This window comes from Coturnix japonica, chromosome 5 (assembly GCF_054131305.1).
Source record: "Coturnix japonica strain WE chromosome 5, WE-NBRP24, whole genome shotgun sequence".
Classification (NCBI taxonomy): domain Eukaryota; kingdom Metazoa; phylum Chordata; class Aves; order Galliformes; family Phasianidae; genus Coturnix; species Coturnix japonica.
The window spans coordinates 54,160,049-54,172,877 of record NC_140667.1 but is presented as its reverse complement, the minus strand read 5'-3'; the positions used below and the strand labels follow the sequence as shown (position 1 = coordinate 54,172,877).

The window sequence follows — 12,829 nt, the reverse complement described above, 5'->3', positions numbered from 1 at the left end:
CTTTAGTAAATAACAATAAGAGTTCAAAAGGAAGTCTTGCTACTAATTTTAAGATTTCTTTATTCTTTAAATGCCTTTTGCAAATAATCCGAGCTGTTCTCAGGCCAGGCTCTTTAGTCGTAGTGTCTCCTGTACCAGCACTAGGTTAGATTTCTGTCACCTATGTAAACAAGTGCATTTTTTAGCATCTAAGAGTTTTGACTTTTAGTGCTACGGGGAAAATCTTGTTCTTCCAGTCTTGTAATGCTGAATAGGTATCATGCTCTTTGACATAGCATTGGTGGCAACTATTCAGTCAGACCATCAGATTCTATGATTATTGCCAACATAGAGGCTGCAAGGAAATACTCATCTTTTCCCTTACCTGCCTGCTTTTATTCTTATAGCCTGAGTCCTGATGCTGTCATTACTGAGCCATGCATGTGGTGGCTAAAATAAGCTGATAACATTTTGCCTGTGTGTGTGGCTGGGGGGCTCTTAGCTGATGGCAGCCCCCTGCAAGCTGGCTGTCGTGGGGATTGGTCATGGCTGTGCAAGTGCTGCTGTTGAACTGCAGGGTTCTGTAGCACTCTGAGGAGCTTGGAGCCGGTGATTAATTTTGGCTGGGAGAAATGAGATACATTTCCCACTCTAACTGCTTTAACAGGCTTACGCAAATTTTGCACGAAAGGAGCAGCTCCATAATGAAACTTAATGGCTAATTGCACTCTGTTAATAAAATTGGAGATGTCATCAGCCGCTGAAAAAGGACTGGTAAATCACATAAACAATAATACGCAGCCTAATGTTGTATGAGTACCAAGGTGGGAGTCTAATAATTTTCTTCATTAATTTTTATTGATTTGTTGATCGTTCATTGACATTTATTGAAATAAATCAAAATGTTGACACCAAAGTACTGACTTAATTCTGAAGACAAATTACTTGTTCAGTGGCACATTAGTCAGCAGCTATTAGTTGGGTTTCACAAGGGAAGGAAATCTCTGGGGAGGTGATCTCTGGTTCTGCTGGTCTGCCTTTAAATCCACGTCCCAGTCAGTGTTGGGCCAGTTTGCACCAGCACAGCCCATGGTTTACCAAGGGGAATGAGAGCAAGATGCTCTCGTGCTGCTGCTTCTCTGGGCTGCTGGCATCATTCTTTGGCTGAAATCTGGAGATGTGTTAATTTTTGTTGTGTAGAACCAAGATTTTCCCTGGGCTGCCTGGAGGATCTTCTGAACAGTCAGCTTTGGGCTCTGGATTTTCTTTCGAGGAAGGGAAGGCTGAGGGCTGACAGTGCCCCAGTTCTGCTTCCCATGCCAGTGCTTATGGAAAACCACAGTGTCTGTCATGAAGTGATGGAAGTGGCTGTTGTCAGCTTTTAAATGGTGTATGTGGCTGTTACTGAATGGTGAATGAGTCGCCCTGGGGAAACTCTGGCTTCCTCTCCCAATGAAACCTAGCACCTGCTTCTGCTGCTCTGTGGATGTGAGTGAGGTCACAGGACCCAAAAAACCATAGGCATACAGGCAGTCCATAAGGTGAACCAGGGGCTGGTAATATCTATGTACTTCCTGAAAGTCTTTAACATTATAACAATTATCTTAATTTAGTATGAAGTTATATCAGAAAGAGAGAGAAACCATCTCTGCTTTGTTTGTGTTCACTTTTAAGGATGAAGGTGAAAGCAATCCTCCTAACTCTATTAGTGATGCAGTTCAGGATTTGACTGCAAAGTACATAATGGATCTGTAGGAATTGGGCTCAGGGATTTTCAGTCCAGCCTCACTCTTGGTGTGGGAACTCTTCCAGTATTTGAAGGGAGCCTATAAACAGGAGGGGGGTGCAACTCTTTACAAGGATATGCAAGCTCCCTCCCATCCAGTGTGCCCAGGACCAGGGGAAAAACTCCTGGAATACAGGATGTAATGGGAAAATGAGTCATTTTCTTGGCACTTCTGCCATCTGTGGTTTTTTTTTATTCCTTATGCTTCATTATTCTTTTCCTACTGAAGCTAAAAGGAGTGACACGAGTTTTGATAGTGCCTAGAATGTATAAAATGTGGTGTAATGATTTTCTTGCTTTATGTAATGGAACATATTCCAGTCGTTCAGTGGTTATGGTTACTCCTACAGCCAACATTTCGAAACAAAGATGTGAAAACTAGGTGTGAGACACTGAAGTATGGGAAACACAGTTTTAATTCATGAAATCATATCTTCCTTCTTGAAAGGAGGTTTGTTTTCTTAGTACTTGCTGATCACTGGGACAGATTTGTGCTGTCTCGCAAGAAATGCAAATGGTTGTTTAAAAAGCTGTTTATTCTTGCTTAACGCTATAGAGCAGCCTTGTTGTTGTTGTTTTGTTGGTTTGCATTCATGTAAGGTTGTGTATTTTGCAATTCCTCTTTAATATTAAACTGTCTGTCTTCAGTCAGTGACGGCCTTGCTGAGATCTTGTTTGTGCTCAGACATTCAGGCATCGTTCTTCCATGTGTTGCTGCTCCATGGTGGCTGGCCAGGATGGGGCTGGCTTTAGAGAAGCCAGGATTTAGAACTTTTCCACCAACATTCTATAGACCTCATTCTGGGGTCCAGGTAGATCTGTGGAGGAGACAAGTTTTGATTTGTTAAGTCCTAGCATTAAGTGAATGTGCAAACCCAGGGAAAAGCACTTCAACGTTCTTATTGGATGCAGGCCCTAACTGTGTTCTGCATGGTTGCGCTCCGTCAGTTCATCAGCAAGTGCCCTATTACAGATGTGCCGTGTTATGGACCTTGACATGGCTATGAGCAATACATTGTGTTTGTATGGCACTGAGATTAATAGGTCTGGCCAACTCTGTGCCCCAGAATGCCTGGATCTCGCTTCACTTACTGCTCTGCTCAGCTGTAGAGGGAATGGGAGGTGGAGGCCGGCTTGTGCCAGGAGCAGTTGATGATTGAGCTGTTCGAGCGGGATGGGAAGAGAGCATGGACCAGGAGAAAGAGATCCAGAGTGGACCTACTCAGGGCATTCTTGGTCCTGGGCAAGGTCTAGAATGGATGTCCAACCTTATGGATTTCCCAGGCTGTGTGGAATAGAGAGAAATTGTCTTGAGTTGCATATAAAATATATAATATGCTTAATGTATATGAATAACAAAACTTCGAGTTTTTAAAATATTTTTAATTAGAACATTAAAAAAAAAAAAAAAGAAAAAAAAGCCACGAGGTCAATCAAACCATAAAACTATGAATTGGATGCATGTAGGACTCCAGAGCCTGCCCAGGGCTCCAGACTGTGATCTCAGTCCCCTTAGCCTACAAGGAGATCTGTAATGGTCACAACCTCACTTTAAAGGAGTATGAGGTTTCCTAGGCTGTGCCATGCCATTATGGGACCTGTGGTTGGTTTCTGTAGCTTTATATATGTGTGTACTTTCTTTAGGACTGAATCTACCTTTGTGGTGCTCTTTGTCACCAGCTGCTCTACCAGAGTTCTCTTCATTAAAAAATACATTTCTGAAAGGTGTTTTATCAAAGTGTGCAAATAGAGGTAAAGGTTAAGGAGTCAGGGTGCATTTTTAATGAGTGATTTTTAATACTTCTGATTTTCCTGTGTATGTGCAATTCAAGCTGGGGAAAGTCAACATATTGTCTTTTCTGAGCCTGTGGCAATAAGTGAGATATGTTTACTGCTAGACTGTAATACTGCTGAAACAGGTCTAGCAATATCATCTGTTTTGTGATTCCAGGAACAACAAAGTGTTGTTTCAATTAAGCCTGTCAATTGTAGATCACTTCTTTTGGAAGGTTCATGGAAGTCACTGCTTGAAGTCTGTTGCAGACTGATCAAGGAGCAACTCAGAGAGGAAGATGCAGTGTAGAAAGGTTTCCCTGTACACTAATCTTCCCAATTACCTCAGCCCTGTGTGACCTTAGGAAGATGCCATAAAGATGTGTCCACCTGTTGTGTTGAGACATCATGACAGTGTCTTCCTCTAAGACTTCTGGAATAAGGAATACGAGACAGAGGGATCAGAGGTGCCAACTGTGGGGGTCCTTAACTTGAACATAGAGAGTCAAATGTGACACAGTAAGACGTGACTGCTGGGCTTTAATTGCCCATTTAAAGATGTCAAGAAGAAGTAAGAATTAGAAAGCAGCACATCAGAGGAAATGATTGGTAATTCTTTGCCCTTGTGGAGACACTTGCTTATGAGCCACAGCAGTTGTGTTGGTAGCTTCATGCTCCCATTGAGTGGAAGCAGTGATGACACTGAAGCGCAGTTCCCTGACGGCTGAGCGGAGGTAAAAAGAGACAGAGTTGCTGCAAGAAATGTCTGTACGTCATGAAAATGGTTTCCCTCTCTGATATTTTAGGACAGTCTACCAGACTCAGTGCTACAGTTCTTCTCAAATGCAATTCTCTCTGGTTGCAGTTATTTGCTGTTGAGAATTCCACACACTTTAGTTGGGGTCTTGTTGGAGAGCAGTGCTCAACTCTGAGCAGTGTCAGAACTCATCTTTATTAATCAGTTGCTCTTAATTATTTACTTCAGTCTGAGCCATCAGGAGATCTTTGTGATTTGTGGACCTTGCAGAATTACTTAAAATGTAATTAAAAATGATGTATGTGAAATAGGAAACCCATAATGATTCTGCTAAAAGTGTGTATTTATTATGAGTAATACACTTTACCTCCTGCAGGAAAACATTTACCCCAGTCCCTCAGCAGGATCCGTGTAGACAGATCCTTGTGTGTGTGAAGAACTCTCTGGAAAACCGGGTGTTCACCAGACTTTAGGCATTTTGTGGTCACCATATGTGCATAGGGCTGCAGTGTCCTCCTTCAAAGCCACGTGCCCCTAATGGAAGCATCAGGGCCAGCACTGCCCCCCAGCATTAGAGCATTAGCTGCCTTCCCACTGCAGGGCATCAGTCCTGGCTGTGCCCATGTGTAATTTCATTATCCTTCCCTTCGTTTCACAGTGGTGCTTTACATCGTGAGCTTCTCTGTGTAAAACCAATTAGCAAGAGTGAAGTCCCCAATGAATTCTGTGCAATTCTGCAGCATAATAAGGAGGAAATAATCTTTTCTCTCTCTCTCTTTTATTTTTTATTTTTCCTAAGAATGAGAAAATCTAAAGTAATTGTGTATGTGTTTGCAACTCTCAAAAATGAGTATTCCCATACTCCTATCAGCTCTTAATTCTGTTAATTGCATATGAAGTGACCGGGAATCTCGGTGGTATTACCATGATGAATGCACTGCCTTGTGACAACAGCTCTCATTGCTACAGAGTTTAGAGTATTTTACTGGGGGTACTGTGGGGTTTAACACCAGCTGGAGGTGTTCAGGTGGCTGATAAATGTATTATCAGGCCAGTTTATTTCTGTTTTTATAAAGCGTAGTACATTTGGTGGGGAGTGAGGATGGGAAACGTTACACAAGGACATTTCATTATATAAATATTGAGAGTGTCGATTAACATCTTCATTTTGGCGTCCCATGTGGAACAACGAAAGCCCAGCATCCAACTCAGGGAGCCTTTGCTTTTTCTGTTCTCATAGCTTTATGACTGTACGTTACCTTCAGCAGCCTTAGCAGAAAAGGGGAAGCAGGGAGAGTTCTGTAGTTTAAAAAGATCTATCAGCATGAAATACTTCTTACCTGCTCTCACTCCAGGTGCCCGGTAGCATAAATCATCCTCCTCCTGTTGTTGAGCTGTCCATGGTCTGTCCTTGCCTCCCAGTCTCACAAGTGAAGGACAAAGAGCATTTTTTTTCCCTTGCATTGATTGGACTGTTTTTGCCACGTTGCTTGATGCTTGCCTGTAGTATCTCTGTGGCTTAAACTGCATTTCCAGAGCTCAGGAAGCCTTCTTGATCGATAGCACCAACGTGAGGAGCCACCATGCCAATTAAATCACACTGCCACTTCCCAACGCTACTGTCACAGGCTGACCTAATTTTGACACTACAAAGCTTATCAGCAGAGCATCTATTGAGTTATAGGAACTGTAATGCTGTTTCTAGGAACAGGCAGATTTCTTTCTCCCTTACAACTCGTTACGCTGCTGTTCATTGTTCCTCCTGCTGGGCAAGCATTAAAAAGTTATGATCTATGACATATGGTCTCTGTCTGTTGGTATCTGTTTCTGGAACAGTAGGTATGTTCTGGATGGGAAAAAGGCCATGGTAATTCTCCAGACGTGAAGATCCCTGTTTCTTTCAAAGATTTCTTTCTTTTTTAACTTGTTTTGGAATAATAGTAGCAGAGTTAATAATAGAATCTGATAATGGGTTGGGTTGGAAAGGTCCTTAACGATCACCTCATTCCAACCCTCTGCCATGAACAGGCTTGCCAATCACTGAACCAGACACCAGATCTGATAATGATGTGTTGCATGCCATGAACAGATTTTCTCTGTTGTGCTGCTAGTGAAGCTTGAGACCACCCAGTGCTTGCAGTGATCCAGCTTTGGGTTGGGGAAGGACAAGGGCAAACTCTTGCAAAGGTTGCATGCTAGTTCTTTACGGAGAGCAGTGAGGTGCTGGAACAGCTGCCCAGAGAGGCTGTGGACGCCCTGTCCATCCCTGGAGGTGTTCAAGGCCAGGTTGGATGGGGCCCTGGGCAGCCTGGGCTGGTATTAAATGCAGAGGTTGGTGGGCTGGATCTTGATGATGATTGAGGTCCCTTCCAACCCAAGCCACTGTATGATTCATGCATATGGATAACTGCATCCGTATTCAACTTTGGGCATTTCTAGTTTTGCCTTCACAGAAATTTTATGACACCTTTTTCCTCCTGGATTTGTACTGTCTGGGGAACTTGTTGCAAGATGAAACCTATTTGCTTGTGTAGACATGTATGTGTGTGCAGGAGTGGGGAAATGAATTGAAATTGCTGGAAAAGAGCAGCCAACAACGGGGACCTGTCTTACATCAATATATAATGAGACACGGAGAAAGGTCAGCTTGGCACCATTCTTCATAGGAAAGAACTCTCTTGGTGCCATGCAATGTATTTGCAGCACAGGGAGGTTTGTTCTCAGTTTTGTTGTCACAGCTCTGTCTGACCTCACACTGAGCCTTGTGAGCACTGCGCGTGCGTAATGCCGGGACAGCGGGTGATGGATTCCTGCATGCGGTATTTACTGGGCGTAATCACAAGACAAATACTTCTAAAGTGCCACAAACAAAATAAATGCCAAGGATATATTACTTTCATGTCTTGTTTGGCATTAAATCCTTGGAGGCATATTTCAGAAGTAGCTGTAATGAATATTGCTGGGGAAGAGAAGGAGGTGACGTTTTGTAATTACACGATGTCTTCTGAACCATAGAACATTAAAATTAAAGAAGGAAGAATATTTTTAATTTTCATGCATTCATTTTAATCTCTTCTTAGAGCAGCATATACTTACCCTAATACAGAGGGAGTTGTTTCTTCTTTTCTGTGTTGCCATTCCCAGCCTAATAGATGTGGAACAGTGGCACAGACACTAAATCAAAGGCTGCTTCAAGCGTAATTTGAAATAATATGAATATAATATGAATTAAAATGTAATATTAATATAATATGAATGTAAAAGGCAGCAGGATGTCGGTATAATGTTGCTGACTCTCCTAATTTTGTCTGAAGTCTCCTGATCTGCTCTGAACAGCTTTTGCATGTCAGCATTTTATGCTTTGTGTTGTGGGAGATGGTACCCAGCTGTGGGGTGGAGCCCATCGTACTGCAGCCAATGTGTGGCAGAACAAGGAAGATAGATGCTCATGCTCTGGAGCATGGAGCACAGCTGGGGCCTTGGGCAGCCTGGTCTGGTATTAAATGTGGAAGCTGGTGGCCCTGCTTGTGGTGGGAGGGTTGGAGGGACATGATCCTTGAGGTCTCTTCCAACACAAGTCACTCTAGGAGTCTGTGACATTTCTGACAGGGTAGAGGGACAGTGAAGAGCAGCCCAGCAGTCTAGAAGTCTGATTTCTCTCTTCTAAGCAGCAAACAGCATCTTCATCCTTACAATAAGCAGCTCTGCAGGGGCATGGGGAGGGCGCAAGGGAGCAAGAGGAAGGCAGAGTGAACCAAGCAGGCAAGCTTGGCTGCCTGCAGCCTGTTGGGGAAGCTTTCTGCCGTGCTGTTGGGTTTGAGCAATGCCAGCAAGCTGCTCTGTGCTGCTCTGGCCCCTCCTGGAGCCAGTCGCCTCGTGCTGCCAGGCTCAGGGCACACTGTGATGTGGGAAGCATCTATTGCTTGCAGAAGCTCGTCCGCCCACGCCAGTCTCTGCAGGGAGGACAGGTTTCTGAAATGCTTGCTGAAGGGATTAACCTAAGCCGAGCACATTGAGAAATGATCTAAATATAGTAGACTGAGATGGATGGGAGCAGTGCATGGCAGGGAGGAGTATCAGGCTTAGCCATTGCAGCCTGACATAATTATTCTCCTCCTGCTTCTGTACCTGACCTGGCACTGTCCTGCTCAGGTCCTTTCCTTGAGCCTCATTTTCTTCAGCCTTCAGAGAACGAGGGCCAGAATTGAAATTAAGGGCAGTGTTTGTATGAGATCCAAGCTCTGAGCAGCAGGTGGTGCCTGGAGCTGCATGCAGAGCTGCAGGGGTTCTGCAGGAGCTGCTGCACGCTCTGTCTGTAGGTGGGCTGAGCAAGGCAGTGAGCAGTGGTGTAAAAGCATACAGGTTTTATGGTGAGATCGTGCATCAAATCCTTCTGGGCCGTGCTTTTCTTAGACTTTCTGGCTTTCTTGCTCGTTTAAGGCTTCAGTTAGGACTAAAGCATTAGTCCACCATTGGAGCAGCACGCTGATGAGCAGAGAGGGCAAACGGCCGGGTGTTTAAACCCCACCAGAATTACCATCTATCTCTTCAGCCTTTGTTATTTCATTTGGCAGCAGGGTTGTAACTGGAGCTCCACTTTCTTCTCCTATCGATTCACTGTCTGAAAATTTTAATAGTTGTGAATTTCATGCTGCAGAAAATAAAGATACAACCAGGAACATCCACAGGAGGATTGCTAAAACAGAGCTGTAATTTGTACATGCGGTATCAGGAACAACATTGCTGTTTTCCTACATGTACACTGTGTAAAACATAGTCACATCCTGCAGCTCAGCTGAATTTACAAGAAAATTAAAGTAAGGGTTTGTTCAGCTCCAAACCCCGATCCCTTTGACAGCAACAGGATTTCAGTATTAATGCTGAGAAGAAGCAGCATCAGCCCCGCCGTTTCTCCTGCTTAATTTTAATGGTTTAATTAAGGCACCTCATTTGCATAATGCGCGAGATAATAAGTTTAGAAAGATATATAATGACGGGAACAATAAGGGAGAGCTCATTTGGAAATGGAGCCCAAAATAACCAGAAAGCGAACGAGCTCGTGAAGGTTGTACCCTGGGGAATGCCAGGGGTGGCCGAGCACCGCAGCCATCTCTTGGCACTGAACGTGGGTTTGCTGCTGGGGAGGGCAGGGATGCCAGTTGCTGTGCTCACTGCCCTCTGTTTGCACCTTGCAGCCCCCCCCACCGTGCGTATTGTGCACTCAGGCCTGGCGTGCAACATCGAGGAGGAGCGCTACTCGGAGAGGGTCTACACCATCCGCGAGGGAGAGACGCTGGAGCTGACCTGCCTGGTCACCGGCCATCCCCGACCACAGGTGAGCCCCCACCCACCTCTTTGAGACAGCTTCATTCAGCTGCTCTGCTGCAGATGGATAGAGGTTGATGCAGCAGGATCCACTGGAGGATTCGTCCAGGCTTGTGTGTTTGGTGCGGGAGTGCTGCAGAAAAGAGCATCATCAGCACAGAAAAAAAAAATGATGGTTTTTGAGTGAGTGCTTGTCTGGGAATGTGTTAGGAAAACCAACAAGCGTGTGGTGTGATGTGATGTGGGACCGTGGAGGTTGGCAGGAGGAATTACAACTGTGAAGGCAGGGAGTGCTGAGCAGGGGTGGTGCACACTGGAGTAAATGGGCTGAGCTGGGAGATGTCTCACTGAGCACCCACATGCTGCCCATGAGCATGGCATGATCCATGGCACTGAGCTCCTGCAGGAAACACAGGTTTCTTTCTTACAAGCTTTTGGTTCTCTTCTGTCTCCCTTCAGAACCACTGTATGGCAGTTTCATGCAAATACTGAAATATCTGAGCTATTACAGAAGAAAATTACTCTTTCCAGGGGTGAGGTGCAATGGGCAGCAGGGTGGGATCTGTCCCAAGCTCAGGAAGGGCTCTGGCCACCTCTCTGAAACTAATTCATGTTTCAGTGCCTGCTGCTTGTGTTGCATTCCTGCAACCAACCCAATTTTTCCTTATCCAGGCTTATTTCACATCTTTATTGGATGCAAAGCGACTGCTTTTTGATGCAGATAAATAGCACATTCGTATGCAAGCAGGAGAGGATAAAGATAGGTTGATATTTCAAGTGTGCTCCCTCAGAGAATGTTTCCCAACCCACTTCCTCCAACAGGGCTCACCTGTGCCCTCTTCCCCACCCCCAAGGATCAACCTGAGACTCATCTTTTTGTTTAGTTGGTTTTTTGCATTGCTGTGTTTAAACTTCAGCGTGCGTGTCTATGGGAGCTGCAGCCCCTTGGATTCCCTTGGACTCTGCACCCATAAAATCTGCCTTCTCTTAAGCAGGGCTGCCATGAATCTCAGCTGTGTTGCTTCTGTCCATGGAGCTATAGGGGTAAAGCAGGCATTGAGCTCAGACAGGAGACAGGGATAGATGTAAAGTCAGCAGGCTGTGGCTCGCTGTTAGTAATTGCCATAAAGCTTCTCTTACCTGTCAATAATTACTCCTGGGGATTTTAAATACCAGCAGCCTAAGGTGTGTTTTCATACTGCTTGTTGGATGCATCCTGCCTGGTCTTTTAGGGGAGCTCTGCCTTCCATCCACATTTTAAGGTAATTGCCAATTTTTCCACTACTTGACTTTTGCACAGAAGGAGGCTGTGGATGCCCCATTCCTGCAGGCATTCAAGGCCAGGCTGGATGTGGCTCTGGGCAGCCTGGGCTGCTGGTTGGTGACCCTGCACACAGCAGGGGGTTGGAGCTGGATGAGCACTGTGGGCCTTTGCAACCCAGGCCATTCAATGACTGTATGATTTTAGATGGTTCCTACAAGCAGCAAATGTGAGATTGCTGCACAGGATCAATGCAAGAGGAAACAGTGCAAGTAATGAGCAGCAGATGGAGGTGCTGAGGTGGACAGTGTGCTGCTGGGAGGATGGTCAACATTTATCAGAGGTGTTGGGATAAGGACTGTGAGGACTTCTTGTCTGAAATCAGGTTCTGTTCCTGATGTGCAAGCTGAGTTTGTAATTGAGCATCTTAAAAAACAGGGGTTGGAAGCCACAGTTAATTACACCCACAAAAGAAGAGACTTTAAAATCATGCATTCTGCTTAACGAAGACCTTTTTTTTCTTGTTTTCTTGTTTTTGGGGCCAATTAAATGCACTCACCTGCTTCCCTGATCCTGAGCTCACAGTAGGTCTCACCAGCTGTGGAGAGGCAGATTAGAAGCCAAGTAGCTAATGGTAGAGGATACAAAAAGGAAAACAGTGGAGGAAAACGTGTGAATTTTCTTGCTGTGGGTTCCCTTGAGGTCTCAGCCAGATGGTAGCCAGGAAGGCAGGTGCCAGAGCGGGTGACTGGCTGCAGAGGGTGCTGGTACTGCTGGCTGGATCATGTCAAGGCACTGAGCTCTGGGGACATCAGGTCATCTTCTCTGATGTTTGTCTGCTTGTTGCCTTCCTCTTGGGCTGAATGGAGCATGATGATGGTGTCTGGCGGTTAGAGAGGGCACGATTGAGCCTCAGACCACTGCTGTAAACTGCTGGTAACCCTCGGGGAGTCTTCAGAGGCTGCATGCTCTGCCATCCCCAGTGCTGACCACCATTCTTAACCTGCTCCATCCCATGGACTATTCCTAAGGGCAGCAGTCCTTACTGATGCTGTGTTCCAGCCTCCTGTGCTGTGGCTCAGCTGTTACTGGTGCAGTGTCTGCCTGGTTTTCCTTTCCATCCTATTACAGTTCTCTCTGTATACATCAAGAAAGAAAAAGAGCCTCACTCAGAGGGCTGTAGATGTGTCTGTCCTTGTTTTACAAGGTGGCTTCTCAGTATCCCAGATCTGTATGCAGGGCTTACATCTAGGCTATGTCTATGTGTGTGTGTGTTGATGCCTGTGAGTGAGTGCTCTCCCCTGGGCAGGAACAAGGCATAGGGATCTAGAGTGCCCTTTGTGGTGATGGTGCTATTGCTGCACTGGGTTTGGCCCTTCTGTTTGTGTCCAGAGCCATTTGGCATGCCCTGCTCATGGGCACAAGAGATTGTAGCAGGGAAATGAGACCCCATCTCTCCAAGAAAACAAAGCAAAACAAAAGAGTGTTGTATTTTTCCTCCTTCCTTCATGACAAAGGCAGTGAGAAAGTGCTGCTCACGGGTCACTCTCGAAAGGATGTACCAAAGCTGGGACTCTGGGAGAAGAAATGGTTTTGTTCTCCTTCTTGTCACTGCTCCCGTGTGCTTTACCAAAGCGCACGTTTATTCCTTTTTGTCTTTCCAGGCGTTGCGTTTAACTTCTTGATCAATTGATGTAGCTCTGTCACAGACCGACGGTGTGTGTGTGCCTCAGTCTGTGATCTGCTCCGAGCCGTGCCGCAGTGATGCTGCTCTATAGGGGCCTCTCTTTGGAAAACACATCTTTGGCTTTACTCTATTTTCCCACCTGCAGAGCTCTCTTTACGGGTACTTAAAGGCAGGCAGAGAATGGGAATGTGTATTCAGTACAGTGGTGACACCTGCAAAGTGGAAGCGGTTTTGAAACTCTGTGTAAAAATATTTGGTGGT

At 45.4% G+C, this 12,829-nt stretch overlaps 1 protein-coding gene across 5 annotated transcripts in view; it reads left to right on the top strand.

The window, feature by feature from the left end:
• MDGA2 (MAM domain containing glycosylphosphatidylinositol anchor 2) overlaps positions 1–12,829 on the top strand; it is a 290,230-nt gene that overhangs the window by 73,352 nt on the left and 204,049 nt on the right. For all 5 annotated transcript variants that reach the window (XR_004307273.2, XM_032444620.2, XM_085549694.1 and 2 more), the window contains exon 2: positions 9,491–9,630. Coding sequence is in view for 3 of the 5 variants with exons in the window: in XM_032444620.2 (XP_032300511.2) it covers positions 9,491–9,630 (140 nt within the window). In the remaining 2 variants the exon portion in view is untranslated. The remainder of the gene's footprint in view (positions 1–9,490; positions 9,631–12,829) is intronic.